Source organism: Nerophis lumbriciformis, linkage group LG28, assembly GCF_033978685.3.
Source record: "Nerophis lumbriciformis linkage group LG28, RoL_Nlum_v2.1, whole genome shotgun sequence".
NCBI lineage: Eukaryota > Metazoa > Chordata > Actinopteri > Syngnathiformes > Syngnathidae > Nerophis > Nerophis lumbriciformis.
Genome location: NC_084575.2, coordinates 30,295,528 through 30,313,169, shown reverse-complemented (window position 1 = coordinate 30,313,169; position 17,642 = coordinate 30,295,528). Strand labels below are relative to the sequence as shown.

Here is a 17,642-nt window from a genome sequence, read left to right as displayed (position 1 = left end):
TATTTGGCAAGCACCGTTTTGTCCAACTCCTTTCAGCGATCCTTGAACTCATCGTACTTTGTTTACATGTACAACTTTCTCCGACGCCGCCACAGAAAGACGTGTTTTATGCCACTCTTTCCTTGTCTCATTTTGTCCACCAAACGTTTTATACTGTACGTGAATGCACAAAGGTGAGCTTTGTTGATGTTATTGATTTGCTGGAGTGCTAATCAGGCATATTTGGTCAATCCATGACTGCAATTTAGGCTAGCTGTATGTACATATTGCATCATTATGCCTCGTTTGTAAATATATCTGTGCTAATTTCCTTTACTTATGTCCTCTGTACATTTAATTTATATTTGCATGTCTCATGACACATTATCTGGATGTAATATTGGCTGCATGTCTGATAGTTGTTTGTGTGCCGTGTTGTTCCAGACCACAGCAAACGTTACCCAACTTGCAAAGATTGTAAGAAATCTATTAGAAGAAGTTTCCTTTAACTTGGATGAATAATTTTTTTTGTTTTGTTTTAATATATTTTCTGTAGGAGGACAAACATGACACAAACCTTCCTAATTGTTGGAAATACCACTGTTTATGTTACACATGCTTCACTGGTGAGAGTATTTGGCAAGCACCGCTCTGTCCTACTCCTTTCAGCGATCCTTGAACTCATCGTAGTTTGTTTACATGTACAACTGTCTCCGACGCCGCCACAGAAAGACGTGTTTTATGCCACTCCTTCCTTGTCTCATTTTGTCCACCAAACGTTTTATACTGTGCGTGAATGCACAAAGGTGAGCTTTGTTGATGTTATTGATTTGCTGGAGTGCTAATCAGGCATATTTGGTCAATCCATGACTGCAATTTAGGCTAGCTGTATGTACATATTGCATCATTATGCCTCGTTTGTAAATATATCTGTGCTAATTTCCTTTACTTATGTCCTCTCCACATTTAATTTATATTTGCATGTCTCATGACACATTATCTGGATGTAATATTGGCTGCATGTCTGATAGTTGTTTGTGTGCCGTGTTGTTCCAGACCACAGCAAACGTTACCCAACTTGCAAAGATTGTAAGAAATCTATTAGAAGAAGTTTCCTTTAACTTGGATGAATAATTTTTTTTGTTTTGTTTTAATATATTTTCTGTAGGAGGACAAACATGACACAAACCTTCCTAATTGTTGGAAATACCACTGTTTATGTTACACATGCTTCACTGGTGAGAGTATTTGGCAAGCACCGCTCTGTCCTACTCCTTTCAGCGATCCTTGAACTCATCGTAGTTTGTTTACATGTACAACTGTCTCCGACGCCGCCACAGAAAGACGTGTTTTATGCCACTCCTTCCTTGTCTCATTTTGTCCACCAAACGTTTTATACTGTGCGTGAATGCACAAAGGTGAGCTTTGTTGATGTTATTGATTTGCTGGAGTGCTAATCAGGCATATTTGGTCAATCCATGACTGCAATTTAGGCTAGCTGTATGTACATATTGCATCATTATGCCTCGTTTGTAAATATATCTGTGCTAATTTCCTTTACTTATGTCCTCTCCACATTTAATTTATATTTGCATGTCTCATGACACATTATCTGGATGTAATATTGGCTGCATGTCTGATAGTTGTTTGTGTGCCGTGTTGTTCCAGACCACAGCAAACGTTACCCAGCCTGCAAAGATTGTTATAAATCCATTAGGAGAAGTTTCCTTTAACTTGGATGATGAACATTTTTTTTTGTTTAAATATATTTCTTGTAGGAGAAGAAACATGACACAAACCTTCCTAATTGTTGGAAATCCCACTGTTTATGTTACACATGCTTCACTGGTGAGAGTATTTGTCAAGCACCGTTTTGTCCTACTCCTTTCAGCGATCCTTGAACTCATCGTAGTTTGTTTACATGCACAATTTTCTCCGACGCCGCCACACTCTTTCTTTGTCTCATTTTGTCCACCAAACGTTTTATGCTGTGCGTGAATGCACAAAAGTGAGTGTGGAGGAGGGCGTGGTCTGCGAGCCTGCAGCGAGGCGTGGTGTGCCTCGCAAGAGCCGTCAGGGGGTCGGCCTCTTCTGCCTCAGGTGGTCGGGCCATGTTGGGCGCCAAATTGTGGAAGCTGCCTTCCAGTGGGTCCTCCTGACCACCAAGCATCTCCAGGCGAGCCCGTTTCATTGTTTAAAGATACAGTTTTATTTTGCGGATCAAGTCTCTGGGTTGCTTTTCAGCAATTGTCTTTTTCCGCTCTGGCTCTGGCTCGTGCTCTCCCTCCAGTTACCACCACGTCTCTCTTCTATATTCAATTGAATAGACTGCAAAGACAAGATACTAAATGTTCGCACTGAGAAACTTTTTTTTAAATTTTTTTACATAATGGCAGCAACACATTGCAAAAAAGTTGTGTTACATGGCCTTTCCTTTTAACAACACTCAGTAAACGTTTGGGAACTGAGGAGACCAATTTTTGAAACTTTTCAGGTAGAATTCTTTCCCATTCTTGCTTGATGTACAGCCTAAGTTGTTCAACAGTCTCCGTTGTGCTATTTTAGGCTTCATAATGCGCCAATAAGCAGGGGCGTCCATGATAACGTTGCTTGGATGTCAACATTTGTTGCTCCAAAACCTGTATGTACCTTTCAGCATTAATGGTGCCTTCACAGATGTGTAAGTTACCCATGCCTTGGGCACTAATACACCCCCATACCATCACACATGCTGGCTTTTCAACTTTGTGCCTAGAATAATCCGGATGGTTCTTTTCCTCTTTGTTTCCGGACACGACGTCCACAGTTTCCGAAAACAATTTGAAATGTGGACTCGTCAGAACACTTTTCCACTTTGCATCAGTCCATCTTCGATGAGCTCAGGCCAAGCGGCGTTTCTGGGTGTTGTTGATAAATGGCTTTCCCTTTGCATAGTAGAGTTTTAACTTGCACTTACAGTGTCATGTCTGTGTAATCATGTTTTGTTTTAAGTCATGTTTTGTTTAGTTATAGGACTCTTTAGTTTCTGTCTTTTCACTCCCTTGTCTTGTTTCCATGATTACCCCATTAGTTTCACCTGTTCCACGTTTGGACTCATTGTGCACTCTTGATTGTCACCATAGCAACCCATTAGTTTTCACCTGTCACGTCACGCACCTGTTTCACGTCTTGAGTCACGCACCTGTTTTCGTTAATCATGTCTGTAGTATTTAAGTTCAGTGTTTTTCAGTTTGTCTTTCTGACGACCTCACCACATTTATGCTCTGTCCATTCCTCTAAGATCCTGCTTCATGTCCCTTGTCAAAGTAAGTTTTTGTTCCATGTTTATAGTCTTTTTGTCTTTCATAGTTTGTTCTCCGCCACTGTGCGCGCTTTTCATTTGTACTTTTTGCTATAGTCTTTTGGTTTCATAGTTTATTCTCCGCCACTGTGCGCGCTTTCGTTTATTCCTTTTTTTTGATAAATATTAATAAATCATGTACCTTCATTCCCGTCTCGCCCGAGCCAACTTTCCGTTGCATCCCGGGAAAACACACACCCAAGACCAAGTCATGACATACAGATGTAGCAACAAACTGTAGTTACTGACAGTGGTTTTCACAAGTGTTCCTGAGCCCATGTGGTGATATCCTTTACACACTGATGTTGCTTTTTGATGCAGGGATCGAAAGTCACGGGCATTCAATAATACATGCAGTGATTTCTCCAGATTCTCTGAACCTTTTGATGATATTACGGACCGTAGATGGTGAAATCCCTAAATTCCTTGCAATAGCTGGATAAGATATGTTGTTCTTAAACAAATTTGCTCACGCATTTGTTGACAAAGTGGTGACCATCGCCCCCATCCTTGTTTGTGAATCACTGAAGCATTTCATGGAAGCTGCTTTTATACCCAATCATGGCACCCACCTGTTCCCAATTAGCCTGTTCACCTGTGGGATGTTCCAAATAAGCGTTTGATGAGCATTCCTCAACTTCCCCCAGTCTTTTTTGCCACTTGTGCCAGCTTTTTTGAAACATGCCGCAAAAAATAACAAAGTTTTCCAGTTTTGAACGTAAAGTATCTTGTCTTTGCAGTCTATTCAATTGAATATAAGTTGAAAAGGATTTGCAAATCATTGTATTCTGTTTTTTTTTTACCATTTACACAACGTGCCAACTTCACTGGTTTTGAGGTTTGCATTTTAGCGCCCGTCGTCTGTTTTGGTGAGTCAAAGACCATTTTCCACCTCAGTAGACAAGGAAGATTTATTTTATTCTGTTCTATTTACATAAGCAAGGTTATCCCGCTTCAGTGTATGAAGAATTTATTGTGTGCGAGTACACAAACTTTATTATTATTCCGCTGCCTGCACTTTAACTACTTCTTGAGCGAATATAGTGTTTACCGACCGAAATAAGGTTTTTCCGCATTTTGTACATCAAAAACCATTTCATTTTTATGACCAAACACCTCAGGGCTCAACCACTAAACAAAAACAAAGCCAATTCACTGATTATTGCCTGGTCATCAGTCTCATAAACAACCTTATTATAATACAATATAATATAATATTATCATGTTTTGTTTTAAGTCATGTTTTGTTTAGTTTCTGTCTTTTCACTCCCTTGTCTGGTCACCATAGCAACCATTAGTTTTCACCTGTCACGTCACGCACCTGTTTCACGTTTTGAGTCACGCACCTGCTTTCACTAATCATGTCCATAGTATTTAAGTTCATTCATTTTCTGTTGTTCGGCCTGACGACCTCACACCACATTTATGCTCTGTCCATTCCTCTAAGATCCTGCTTCATGTCCCTTGTCAAAGTAAGTTTTGGTTCCATGTTTATAGTCTTTTTGTTTTTCATAGTTTGTTCTCCGCCACTGTGCGCGCTTTGGTTTGATCCTTTTTTTGTAGTTCTAGTGTTTCAATAAAAAAAATGTACCTTCATTCCCGTCTCGCCCGTGCCAACTTTCCGTTGCATCCCGGAAAAGCAAACTCCCAAGATCAAGTCGTGACAGTAGGTCGTCAGCAAGACAAACTGAAAACAATGAACTTAAATACTACAGACATGATTAACGAAAACAGGTGCGTGACTCAAGACGTGAAACAGGTGCGTGACGTGACAGGTGAAAACTAATGGGTTGCTATGGTGACAATCAAGAGTGCACAATGAGTCCAAACGTGGAACAGGTGAAACTAATGGGTAATCATGCAAACAAGACAAGGGAGTGAAAATCCAGAAACCAAAGATTCCTATAACTAAACAAAAACATGACTTAAAACAAAAACATGATTACACAGACATGACAAAACCCAAAACCAATGAAGTTGGCACGTTGTGTAAATGGTAAATAAAAACAAAATACAATGATTTGCAAATCCTTTTCAACTTATATTCAATTGAATAGACTGCAAATACAAGATATTTAACGTTCGAACTGGTAAACTTTGTTTAAAAAAAAAAAAAAAAAATAGCTCATTTGGAATTTGATGCCTGCAACAAGTTTCAAAGAAGCTGGCACATGTGGCAAAAAAGACTGAGAAAGTAAATAAACACTTGTTTGGAACATCCCACAGGGTGAACAGGCTAATTGGGAACAGGTGGGTGCCATGATTGGGTATAAAAGCAGCTTCCATGAAATGCTCAGTCGTTCACGAACAAGGATGGGGCGAGGGTCACCACTTTGTCAACGAATGCGTGAGCAAATTGTTGAACAGTTTAAGAACAACATTTCTCAACGAGCTATTGCAAGGAATTTAGGGATTTCACCATCTACGGTCCGTAATTTTATCAAAAAGGTTCAGAGAATCTGGAGAAATCACTGCGTGTAAGCAATGATATTACGGACCTTCGATCCCTCAGGCGGTACTGCATCAAAAAAGCAAAATCAGTGTGTAAAGGATATCACCACATGGGCTCAGGAACACTTCAGAAAACCACTGTCAGTAACTACAGTTCGTCGCTCTATATGTAAGTGCAAGTTAAAACTCTACTATGCAAAGCGAAAGCCATTTATCAACAACACCCAGAAACGCCGCCGGCTTCACTGGGCCCGAGCTCATCTAAGATGAACTGATGCAAAGTGGAAAATGTGTTCTGTGGTCTGACAAGTCCACATTTTTGAAATTGTGGATTTTGTGTCCTGCAGAACATAAAGGAAAAGAACCATCCAGATTCTTCAAGGCGCAAAGTTGAAAAGCCAGCATCTGTGATGGTATGTGGGGTGTATTAGTGCCCAAGACTTGGGTAACTTACACATCTGTGAAGGCACTATTAATGCTGAAAAGGTACGTACAGGTTTTGGAGCAACATATGTTGCCATCCAAGCAAGTACAAGACATATAAGAAGTGAAATTACGTTTTCAGCACAGTCCCACTAAGAGCAGACATACATTACAGGGAGACAAGACAGGGCCGCTGACGGATCAGCTACTGACGGCACCCCTTAAAAAGGTGGGAAACAGGTGAATATTGGGGGGGGGGGAGTAAAAAAAATATTCAGTCAAAGGCTAAACTCCTGAGAGAAGGTCCAGACTGAGGCCAAGGGAAAAAAAACTCATAGTCATAGCACACACAAACATGTTACATAGAATCAACAATACTTGCAACAGAGGGGAGGGATTGGGAGTTATTTTCCTCTTTTCCACATAATATTGTGAGAGTCCAGTCCATAGTGGATCTAACATATTAATGTGAGAGTCCAGTCCATAGTGGATCTAACATAATAGTGAGAGTCCAGTCCATAGTGGATCTAACATAATAATGTGGGAGTCCAGTCCAAAGTGGATCTAACATAATAGTGAGAGTCCAGTCCATAGTGGATCTAAGATAATGTTTTGAGAGTCCAGTCCATAGTGGATCTAACATAATAATGTGGGAGTCCAGTCCGTAGTGGATCTAACATAATAGTGAGAGTCCAGTCCATAGTGGCTCTAACATAATAATGTGGGAGTCCAGTCCATAGTGGATCTAACATAATAGTGTGAGAGTCCAGTCCGTAGTGGCTCTAACATAATAATGTGGGAGTCCAGTCCATAGTGGATCTAACATATTAATGTGAGAATCCAGTCCATAGTGGATCTAACATAATAGTGAGAGTCCAGTCCATAGTGGATCTAACATAATAGTGAGAGTCCAGTCCATAGTGGATCTAACATAATGTTGTGAGAGTCCAGTCCATAGTGGATCTAACATAATAGTGAGAGTCCAGTCCATAGTGGATCTAACATATTAATGTGAGAATCCAGTCCATAATGGATCTAACATAATAGTGTGAGAGTCCAGTCCATAATGGATCTAACATAATAGTGTGAGAGTCCAGTCCATAGTGGATCTAACATAATAGTGTGAGAATCCAGTCCATAGTGGATCTAATATAATAGTGAGAGTTCAGTCCATAGTGGATCTAATATAATAGTGAGAGTCCAGTCCATAGTGGATCTAACATAATGTTGTGAGAGTCCAGTCCATAGTGGATCTAACATAATATTGTGAGAGTCCAGTCCATAGTGGATCTAACATATTCATGTGAGAATCCAGTCCATAGTGGATCTAACATAATAGTGTGAGAGTCCAGTCCATAGTGGATCTAACATAATATTGTGAGAGTCCAGTCCATAGTGGATCTAACATAATAGTGTGAGAGTCCAGTCCATAGTGGATCTAACATACTAGTGAGAGTCCAGTCCATAGTGGATCTAACATAATATTGTGAGAGTCCAGTCCATAGTGGATCTAACATAATGGTGTGAGAATCCAGTCCATAGTGGATCTAACATGATAGTGTGAGAGTCCAGTCCATAGTGTATCTAACATAATAGTGAGAGTCCAGTCCATAGTGGATCTAACATAATATTGTGAGAATCCAGTCCATAGTGGATCTAACATAATAATTACCCATGCCTTGGGCACTAATACACCCCCATACCATCACAGATTCTGTCTTTTGAACTTTATGCCTATAACAATGGTTCTTTTCCTCTTTGGTCCGGAGGACACGACTGGGTGTTGTTGATAAATGGCTTTCGCTTTGCATAGTTGAGTTTTAACTTGCACTTACAGATGTAGCGACAAACCGTAGTTACTGACAGTGGTTTTCTGAAGTGTATCCTCAGCCCATGTGGTGATATCCTTTACACACCGATGTCAGTTTTTGATGCAGTACCGCCTGAGGGATGGAAGGTCACGGTCTTGCCGCTTACGTGCAGTGATTTCTCCAGATTCTCTGAACTTTTTGATGATATCACGGGTCCGTAGATGGTGAAATCCCTAAATCGTGGAGAAATGTTGTTCTTAAACTGTCCGACAATTTGCTCACGCATTCGTACACAAAGTGAACAATAAATGCGATAAACCGGTGCTGTGATATTCGTGAAAGATTAGGTATCAGAGGAGGATGGCGGGAATTGGAGTGTCAACAATTGCATAGTCCAAATTAATTGTGTGTATAGAATGAATAGCAATTAGCTCTTGTTAATGCCGATCCTGACACGACAGTTTATTATGCATGAACCACGATGACTCCCCAGCTGTGGACAGAGTATGGCTGGCAGCCTGTAACTTTTATGGGCGTGCGTCATTTCTCCGCTCCAGTTTGGTTACAAGGCTGAACTCGTCTCAAACATGTTGGGATACAAAATTCAGTTCAGTTCAGTTTCAGTTTATTTGGAACATGCATACGACGCAATGTAATGCATCGCCCAATTCCAGTTGTTTCATGCCAGCACGTCCGAATAGGAGTAGGAAGAATCTGAGCTGATTTAATCCTACCCCTTTTTCAGACCACAGCAATTGTATCCAATTAATTAATTAATAAATACAAATAATATACCATAGTAAGTAAACACATATTAAATACATAAATAATCTTTGTCTTGATAAAAATCAATCAATGTTTATAGTGGATCTAACATAATAGTGAGAGTCCAGTCCATAGTGGATCTAACATAATAGTGAGAGTCCAGTCAATAGTGGATCTAACATAATAGTGAGAGTTCAGTCCATAGTGGATCTAACATAATAGTGAGAGTCCAGTCCATAGTGGATCTAACATAATAGTGAGAGTCCAGTTCATAGTGGATCTAACATAATAGTGGGAGTTCAGTCCATAGTGGATCTAACATAATAGTGAGAGTTCAGTCCATAGTTGATCTAATATAATAGTGAGAGTTCAGTCCATAGTGGATCTAATATAATAGTGAGAGTCCAGTCCATAGTGGATCTAATATAATAGTGAGAGTTCAGTCCATAGTGGATCTAACATAATAGTGTGAGAGTTCAATCCATAGTGGATCTAATATAATAGTGAGAGTCCAGTCCATAGTGGATCTAACATAATAGTGTGAGAGTCCAGTCCATAGTGGATCTAACATAATTGTGTAAGAGTCCAGTCCATAGCGGATCTAACATAATATTGTGAGAGTCCAGTCCATCGTGGATCTAACATAATAGTGTGAGAGTCCAGTCCATAGTGGATCTAACATAATATTGTGAGAGTCCAGTCCATAGTGGATCTAACATAATAATGTGAGAGTCTAGTCCATAGTGGATCTAACGTAATATTGTGAGAGTCCAGTCCATAGTGGATCTAACATAATAGTGAGAGTCCAGTCCATAGTGGATCTAACATAATATTGTGAGAGTCCAGTCCATCGTGGATCTAACATAATAATGTGAGAGTCCAGTCCATAGTGGATCTAACATAATAATTACCCATGCCTTGGGCACTAATACACCCCCATACCATCACAGATTCTGTCTTTTGAATTTTATGCCTATAACAGTCCGGATGGTTATTTTCCTCTTTGGTCCGGAGGACACGACTGGGTGTTGTTGATAAATGGCTTTCGCTTTGCATAGTTGAGTTTTAACTTGCACTTACAGATGTAGCGACAAACCGTAGTTACCGACAGTGGTTTTCTGAAGTGTATCCTCAGCCCATGTGGTGATATCCTTTACACACTGATGTCAGTTTTTGATGCAGTACCGCCTGAGGGATGGAAGGTCACGGTCTTGCCGCTTACGTGCAGTGATTTCTCCAGATTCTCCGAACTTTTTGATGATATCACGGGTCCGTAGATGGTGAAATCCCTAAATCGTGGAGAAATGCTGTTCTTAAACTGTCCGACAATTTGCTCACGCATTCGTACACAAAGTGAACAATAAATGCGATAAACCGGTGCTGTGATAATCGTGAAAGATTAGGTATCAGAGGAGGATGGCGGGAATTGGAGTGTCAACAATTGCATAGTCCAAATTAATTGTGTGTACAGAATGAATAGCAATCAGCCGTGTTAATGCCGATCCTGACACGACAGTTTATTATGCATGAACCACGATGACTCCCCAGCTGTGGACAGAGTATGGCTTGCAGCCTGTAACTTTTATGGGCGTGCGTCATTTCTCCGCTCCAGTTTGGTTACAAGGCTGAACTCGTCTCAAACATGTTGGGATACAAAATTCAGTTCAGTTCAGTTTCAGTTTATTTGGAACATGCATACGATGCAATGTAATGCATCGCACAATTCCAGTTGTTTCATGCCAGCACGTCCGAATAGGAGTAGGAAGAATCTGAGCTGATTTAATCCTACCCCTTTTTCAGACCACAGCAATTGTATCCAATTAGTTAATTAATAAATACAAATAATATACCATAGTAAGTAAACACATATTAAATACATAAATAATCTTTGTCTTGATAAAAATCAATCAATGTTTATAGTGGATCTAACATAATAGTGTGAGAGTCCAGTCCATAGTGGATCTAACATAATAGTGAGAGTTCAGTCCATAGTGGATCTAACATAATAGTGAGAGTCCAGTCCATAGTGGATCTAACATAATAGTGAGAGTCCAGTCCATAGTGGATCTAACATAATAGTGAGAGTCCAGTCCATAGTGGATCTAACATAATAGTGAGAGTCCAGTCCATAGTGGATCTAACATAATAGTGAGAGTCCAGTCCATAGTGGATCTAACATAATAGTGAGAGTTCAGTCCATAGTGGATCTAATATAATAGTGAGAGTTCAGTCCATAGTGGATCTAATATAATAGTGAGAGTCCAGTCCATAGTGGATCTAACATAATATTGTGAGAGTCCAGTCCATAGTGGATCTAACATATTAATGTGAGAATCCAGTCCATAGTGGATCTAACATAATATTGTGAGAGTCCAGTCCATAGTGGATCCAACATAATTGTGAGAGTTCAGTCCATAGTGGATCTAATATAATAGTGAGAGTCCAGTCCATAGTGGATCTAACATAATAGTGAGAGTTCAGTCCATAGTGGATCTAATATAATAGTGAGAGTTCAGTCCATAGTGGATCTAATATAATAGTGAGAGTCCAGTCCATAGTGGATCTAACATAATAGTGAGAGTTCAGTCCATAGTTGATCTAATATAATAGTGAGAGTTCAGTCCATAGTGGATCTAATATAATAGTGAGAGTCCAGTCCATAGTGGATCTAATATAATAGTGAGAGTTCAGTCCATAGTGGATCTAACATAATAGTGTGAGAGTTCAATCCATAGTGGATCTAATATAATAGTGAGAGTCCAGTCCATAGTGGATCTAACATAATAGTGTGAGAGTCCAGTCCATAGTGGATCTAACATAATTGTGTAAGAGTCCAGTCCATAGTGGATCTAACATAATATTGTGAGAGTCCAGTCCATCGTGGATCTAACATAATAGTGTGAGAGTCCAGTCCATAGTGGATCTAACATAATATTGTGAGAGTCCAGTCCATAGTGGATCTAACGTAATAATGTGAGAGTCTAGTCCATAGTGGATCTAACGTAATATTGTGAGAGTCCAGTCCATAGTGGATCTAACATAATAGTGAGAGTCCAGTCCATAGTGGATCTAACATAATAGTGAGAGTCCAGTCCATAGTGGATCTAACATAATAGTGAGAGTTCAGTCCATAGTGGATCTAATATAATAGTGAGAGTTCAGTCCATAGTGGATCTAACATAATAGTGAGAGTCCAGTCCATAGTGGATCTAACATAATAGTGTGAGAGTCTAGTCCATAGTGGATCTAACATAATAGTGTGAGAGTTCAGTCCATAGTGGATCTAACATAATAATGTAAGAGTCCAGTCCATAGTGGATCTAACGTAATAATGTGAGAGTCCAGTCCATAGTGGATCTAACATAATAGTGAGAGTCCAGCCCATAGTGGATCTAACATAATAGTGAGAGTCCAGTCCATAGTGGATCTAACATAATAGTGAGAGTCCAGTTCATAATGGATCTAACATAATAGTGTGAAAGTCCAGTCCATAGTGGATTTAACATATTCATGTGAGAATCCAGTCCATAGTGGATCTAACATAATAGTGTGAGAGTCCAGTCCATCGTGGATCTAACATACTAGTGTGAAAGTCCAGTCCATAGTGGATCTAACATAATATTGTGAGAGTCCAGTCCATAGTGGATCTAACGGAATAATGTGAGAGTCTAGTCCATAGTGGATCTAACGTAATATTGTGAGAGTCCAGTCCATAGTGGATCTAACATAATAGTGAGAGTCCAGTCCATAGTGGATCTAACATAATATTGTGAGAGTCCAGTCCATCGTGGATCTAACATAATAATGTGACAGTCCAGTCCGTAGTGGATCTAACTTAATAGTGAGAGTCCAGTCCATAGTGGATCTAACATAATAGTGAGAGTCCAGTCCATAGTGGATCTAACATAATAGTGAGAGTCCAGTCCATAGTGGATCTAACATAATATTGTGAGAGTCCAGTCCATAGTGGATCGAACATAATAAAATGGCTAGAGTCCAGTCCATACTGGATCTAACATAATAGTGAGAGTCCAGTCCATAGTGGATCTAACATAATGTTGTGAGAGTCCAGTCCGTAGTGGATCTAACTTAATATTGAGAGTCCAGTCCATAGTGGATCTAACATAATATTGTGAGAGTCCAGTTCATAGGGGATCTAACATAAAAGTGAGAGTCCAGTCCATAGTGGATCTAACATAATAGTGAGAGTTCAGTCCATAGTGGATCTAACATAATAGTGAGAGTCCAGTCCATAGTGGATCTAACATAATAGTGAGAGTTCAGTCCATAGTGGATCTAACATAATAGTGAGAGTCCAGTCCATAGTGGATCTAACATAATAGTGAGAGTTCAGTCCATAGTGGATCTAACATAATAGTGTGAGTCCAGTCCATAGTGGATCTAACATAATATTGTGAGAGTCCAGTCCATAGTGGATCTAACATAATAGTGTGAGAATCCAGTCCATAGTGGATCTAGCATAATAGTGTGAGAGTCCAGTCCATAGTGGATCTAACATAATAGTATGAGAGTCCAGTCCATAGTGGATCTAACATAATAGTGAGAGTCCAGTCCATAGTGGATCTAACGTAATAATGTGAGAGTCCAGTCCATAGTGGATCTAACGTAATATTGTGAGAGTCCAGTCCATAGTGGATCTAACATAATAGTGAGAGTCCAGTCCATAGTGGATCTAACATAATATTGTGAGAGTCCAATCCATAGTGGATCTAACATAATATTGTGAGAGTCCAGTCCATAGTGGATCTAACATAATAGTGAGAGTCCAGTCCATAGTGGATCTAACGTAATAATGTCAGAGTCTAGTCCATAGTGGATCTAACGTAATAGTGAGAGTCCAGTCCATAGTGGATCTAACATAATAGTGAGAGTCCAGTCCATAGTGGATCTAATATAATAGTGAGAGTCCAGTCCATAGTGGATCTAACATAATAGTGAGAGTCCAGTCCATAGTGGATCTAACATAATAGTGAGAGTCCAGTCCATAGTGGATCTAATATAATAGTGAGAGTCCAGTCCATGGTGGATCTAACATAATAGTGAGAGTCCAGTCCATAGTGGATCTAACATAATAGTGAGAGTTCAGTCCATAGTGGATCTAATATAATAGTGAGAGTCGAGTCCATAGTGGATCTAATATAATAGTGAGAGTTCAGTCCATAGTGGATCTAACATAATAGTGTGAGAGTTCAATCCATAGTGGATCTAATATAATAGTGAGAGTCCAGTCCATAGTGGATCTAACATAATAGTGTGAGAGTCCAGTCCATAGTGGATCTAACATCATTGTGTAAGAGTCCAGTCCATAGTGGATCTAACATAATATTGTGAGAGTCCAGTCCATCGTGGATCTAACATAATAGTGTGAGAGTCCAGTCCATGGTGGATCTAACATAATATTGTGAGAGTCCAGTCCATAGTGGATCTAACGTAATAATGTGAGAGTCTAGTCCATAGTGGATCTAACGTAATATTGTGAGAGTCCAGTCCATAGTGGATCTAACATAATAGTGAGAGTCCAGTCCATAGTGGATCTAACATAATATTGTGAGAGTCCAGTCCATCGTGGATCTAACATAATAATGTGAGAGTCCAGTCCGTAGTGGATCTAACTTAATAGTGAGAGTCCAGTCCATAGTGGATCTAACATAATAGTGAGAGTCCAGTCCATAGTGGATCTAACATAATAGTGAGAGTCCAGTCCATAGTGGATCTAACATAATATTGTGAGAGTCCAGTCCATAGTGGATCGAACATAATAAAATGGCTAGAGTCCAGTCCATAGTGGATCTAACATAATAGTGAGAGTCCAGTCCATAGTGGATCTAACATAATGTTGTGAGAGTCCAGTCCGTAGTGGATCTAACATAATATTGAGAGTCCAGTCCATAGTGGATCTAACATAATATTGTGAGAGTCCAGTTCATAGGGGATCTAACATAAAAGTGAGAGTCCAGTCCATAGTGGATCTAACATAATAGTGAGAGTCCAGTCCATTGTGGATCTAACATAATAGTGAGAGTTCAGTCCATAGTGGATCTAATATAATATTGAGAGTTCAGTCCATAGTGGATCTAATATAATAGTGAGAGTCCAGTCCATAGTGGATCTAACATAATGTTGTGAGAGTCCAGTCCATAGTGGATCTAACATAATAGTGAGAGTCCAGTCCATAGTGGATCTAACATAATAATGAGAGACTCCAGTCCATAGTGGATCTAACATGATAGTGAGAGTCCAGTCCATAGTGGATCTAACATAATAGTGTGAGTCCAGTCCATAGTGGATCTAACATAATAGTGAGAGTCCAGTCCATAGTGGATCCAACAGAATAGTGTGAGTCCAGTCCATAGTGGATCTAACATAATACTGAGAGTCCAGTCCATAGTAGATCTAACATAATATTGTGAGAGTCCAGTCCATAGTGGATCTAACATAATATTGTGAGAGTTCAATCCATAGTGGATCTAATATAATAGTGAGAGTCCAGTCCATAGTGGATCTAACATAATAGTGTGAGAGTCCAGTCCATAGTGGATCTAACATAATTGTGTAAGAGTCCAGTCCATAGTGGATCTAACATAATATTGTGAGAGTCCAGTCCATCGTGGATCTAACATAATAGTGTGAGAGTCCAGTCCATAGTGGATCTAACATAATATTGTGAGAGTCCAGTCCATAGTGGATCTAACGTAATAATGTGAGAGTCTAGTCCATAGTGGATCTAACGTAATATTGTGAGAGTCCAGTCCATAGTGGATCTAACATAATAGTGAGAGTCCAGTCCATAGTGGATCTAACATAATATTGTGAGAGTCCAGTCCATCGTGGATCTAACATAATAATGTGAGAGTCCAGTCCGTAGTGGATCTAACTTAATAGTGAGAGTCCAGTCCATAGTGGATCTAACATAATAGTGAGAGTCCAGTCCATAGTGGATCTAACATAATAGTGAGTGTCCAGTCCATAGTGGATCTAACATAATATTGTGAGAGTCCAGTCCATAGTGGATCTAACATAATAATGTAAGAGTCCAGTCCATAGTGGATCTAACGTAATAATGTGAGAGTCCAGTCCATAGTGGATCTAACATAATAATGTAAGAGTCCAGTCCATTATGGATCTAACGTAATAATGTGAGAGTCCTGTCCATAGTGGATCTAACATAATAGTGAGAGTCCAGTCCATAGTGGATATAACATAATAGTGAGAGTCCAGTCCATAGTGGATCTAACATAATAGTGTGAGTCCAGTCCATAGTGGATCTAACGTAATAATGTGAGAGTCCAGTCCATAGTGTATCTAACGTAATGTTATGAGAGTCCAGTCCATAGTGGATCTAACATAATAATGTAAGAGTCCAGTCCATAGTGGATCTAACGTAATAATGTGAGAGTCCAGTCCATTGTGGATCTAACATAATAGTGTGAGAGTCCGGTCCATAGTGGATCTAACATAATAGTGTGGGAGTCCAGTCCATAGTGGCTCTAACATAATAGTGTGAGAGTCCATTCCATAGTGGCTCTAACATAATAGTGTGAGAGTCCAGTCCATAGTGGGGCCAGCAGAAGATCATCTTGAGTGGAGACAGGTCAGCAGTGCAGAGACGTCCCTAACTGATTCACAGAGGAGTGGTCCACCCTGGGTCCCGACTTTGGACAGCTAGCATCTCATCTGTGGTCAACGAATCTGTGCCTCTCCCCCCCTCATAAGACCAACAATAACCATTGTGTCTGCATACCGCATGGCAACGCCAAAAGGCTGCACTATTAACCTGTGCACGGCCCCAAGGATAAAACTGAACACATGATTTTAGTGAAAAGAATATTGCCGAAGAGAGAGAGAGAGAGACCACAGAGGACGGCAAATGACATTACGGCCGACAGAGAGCCTCTAATAGACATGCAGCATGAGGCGGACTGAATGAGCTGAGTGTTGCATTTCTTCGCCAGAAGGCAGGTGTGTGTGTGTGTGTGAGAGTGTGTGAGACAAAGATCGGGTTGGAGGGGGCTAAGAAAGAGAGGAGAGAGAGAGAGCGAGACAGGTGAGGAAACATGCAGCTCGAGGGTGAGGCATGTGGTCTGAAGGAGAAAGGATATGTGACTCCCTCCGCATCAATCCGGTAGCTCCTCTTCCTTTCCGTTCATCCCGTGGCCCACACTGTCGGTACATGACGGATCCAAGGGATGATGTTGAAGTTCCGTGTGGACAGGAGAGCGAGGTAGGTTGGGACGCAGACGGCAGGACTCGGTTGAGAGGAGAATGGAATAGGTTGACTGAGGAGCGTGCGGTCAGGCTCTTGTAGGTCAGTGACGACTGCAATGCAGTACCAATAGGAAGCCATCAATTGTTGTGTACGGATAGTTGAGCTTTGTGCGGGGCGAGCCGTAGAAAACAGCGTCCGGATCAATGGATTGGTGGATCATGTGGCTACGTAGTGACCTAGCTCAGTCAGTTGATTGATTGATTGAAACTTTTATTAGTAGATTGCACAGTACAGTCAGAGGTGGGTAGAGTAGCCAGAAATTGTACTCAAGTAAGAGTACTGTTACTTTAGAGATTTATTACTCAAGTAAAAGTAAGGAGTAGTCACCCAAATATTTACTTGAGTAAAAGTAAAAAGTATGTTGTGAAAAAACTACTCAAGTATTGAGTAACTGATGAGTAACATACACACTCATATTATATATATATATATATATATATATACATATACATATACATACATATACATTGATATATACAGTATATAATTTATATGTATTTATTTTGCTGTTTTTGTTTACATGTTAAAGGTGTTTTAATGAATATACATGCATGTTTAACACATATAGATTCCTTTCTTTAATGAA

General features: G+C 40.0%; 1 protein-coding gene across 14 annotated transcripts in view; it reads left to right on the top strand.

Moving 5' to 3' along the window:
- Positions 1 to 17,642, top strand: part of plekha6 (pleckstrin homology domain containing, family A member 6) — a 307,746-nt gene that overhangs the window by 72,691 nt on the left and 217,413 nt on the right. For 7 of the 14 annotated variants that reach the window (XM_061924037.1, XM_061924041.1, XM_061924038.1 and 4 more), the window contains exon 1: positions 16,649 to 17,011. The exons of 2 other annotated variants lie outside the window; for them this stretch is intronic. In XM_061924037.1, coding sequence (XP_061780021.1) covers positions 16,977 to 17,011 — 35 coding nt within the window. In that variant the 5' untranslated portion in view covers positions 16,649 to 16,976. Of the gene's footprint in view, positions 1 to 16,646; positions 17,012 to 17,642 lie in introns of those variants that run through there. 5 more of the 14 variants (XM_061924031.1, XM_061924030.1, XM_061924032.1 and 2 more) reach the window with 4 other exon arrangements.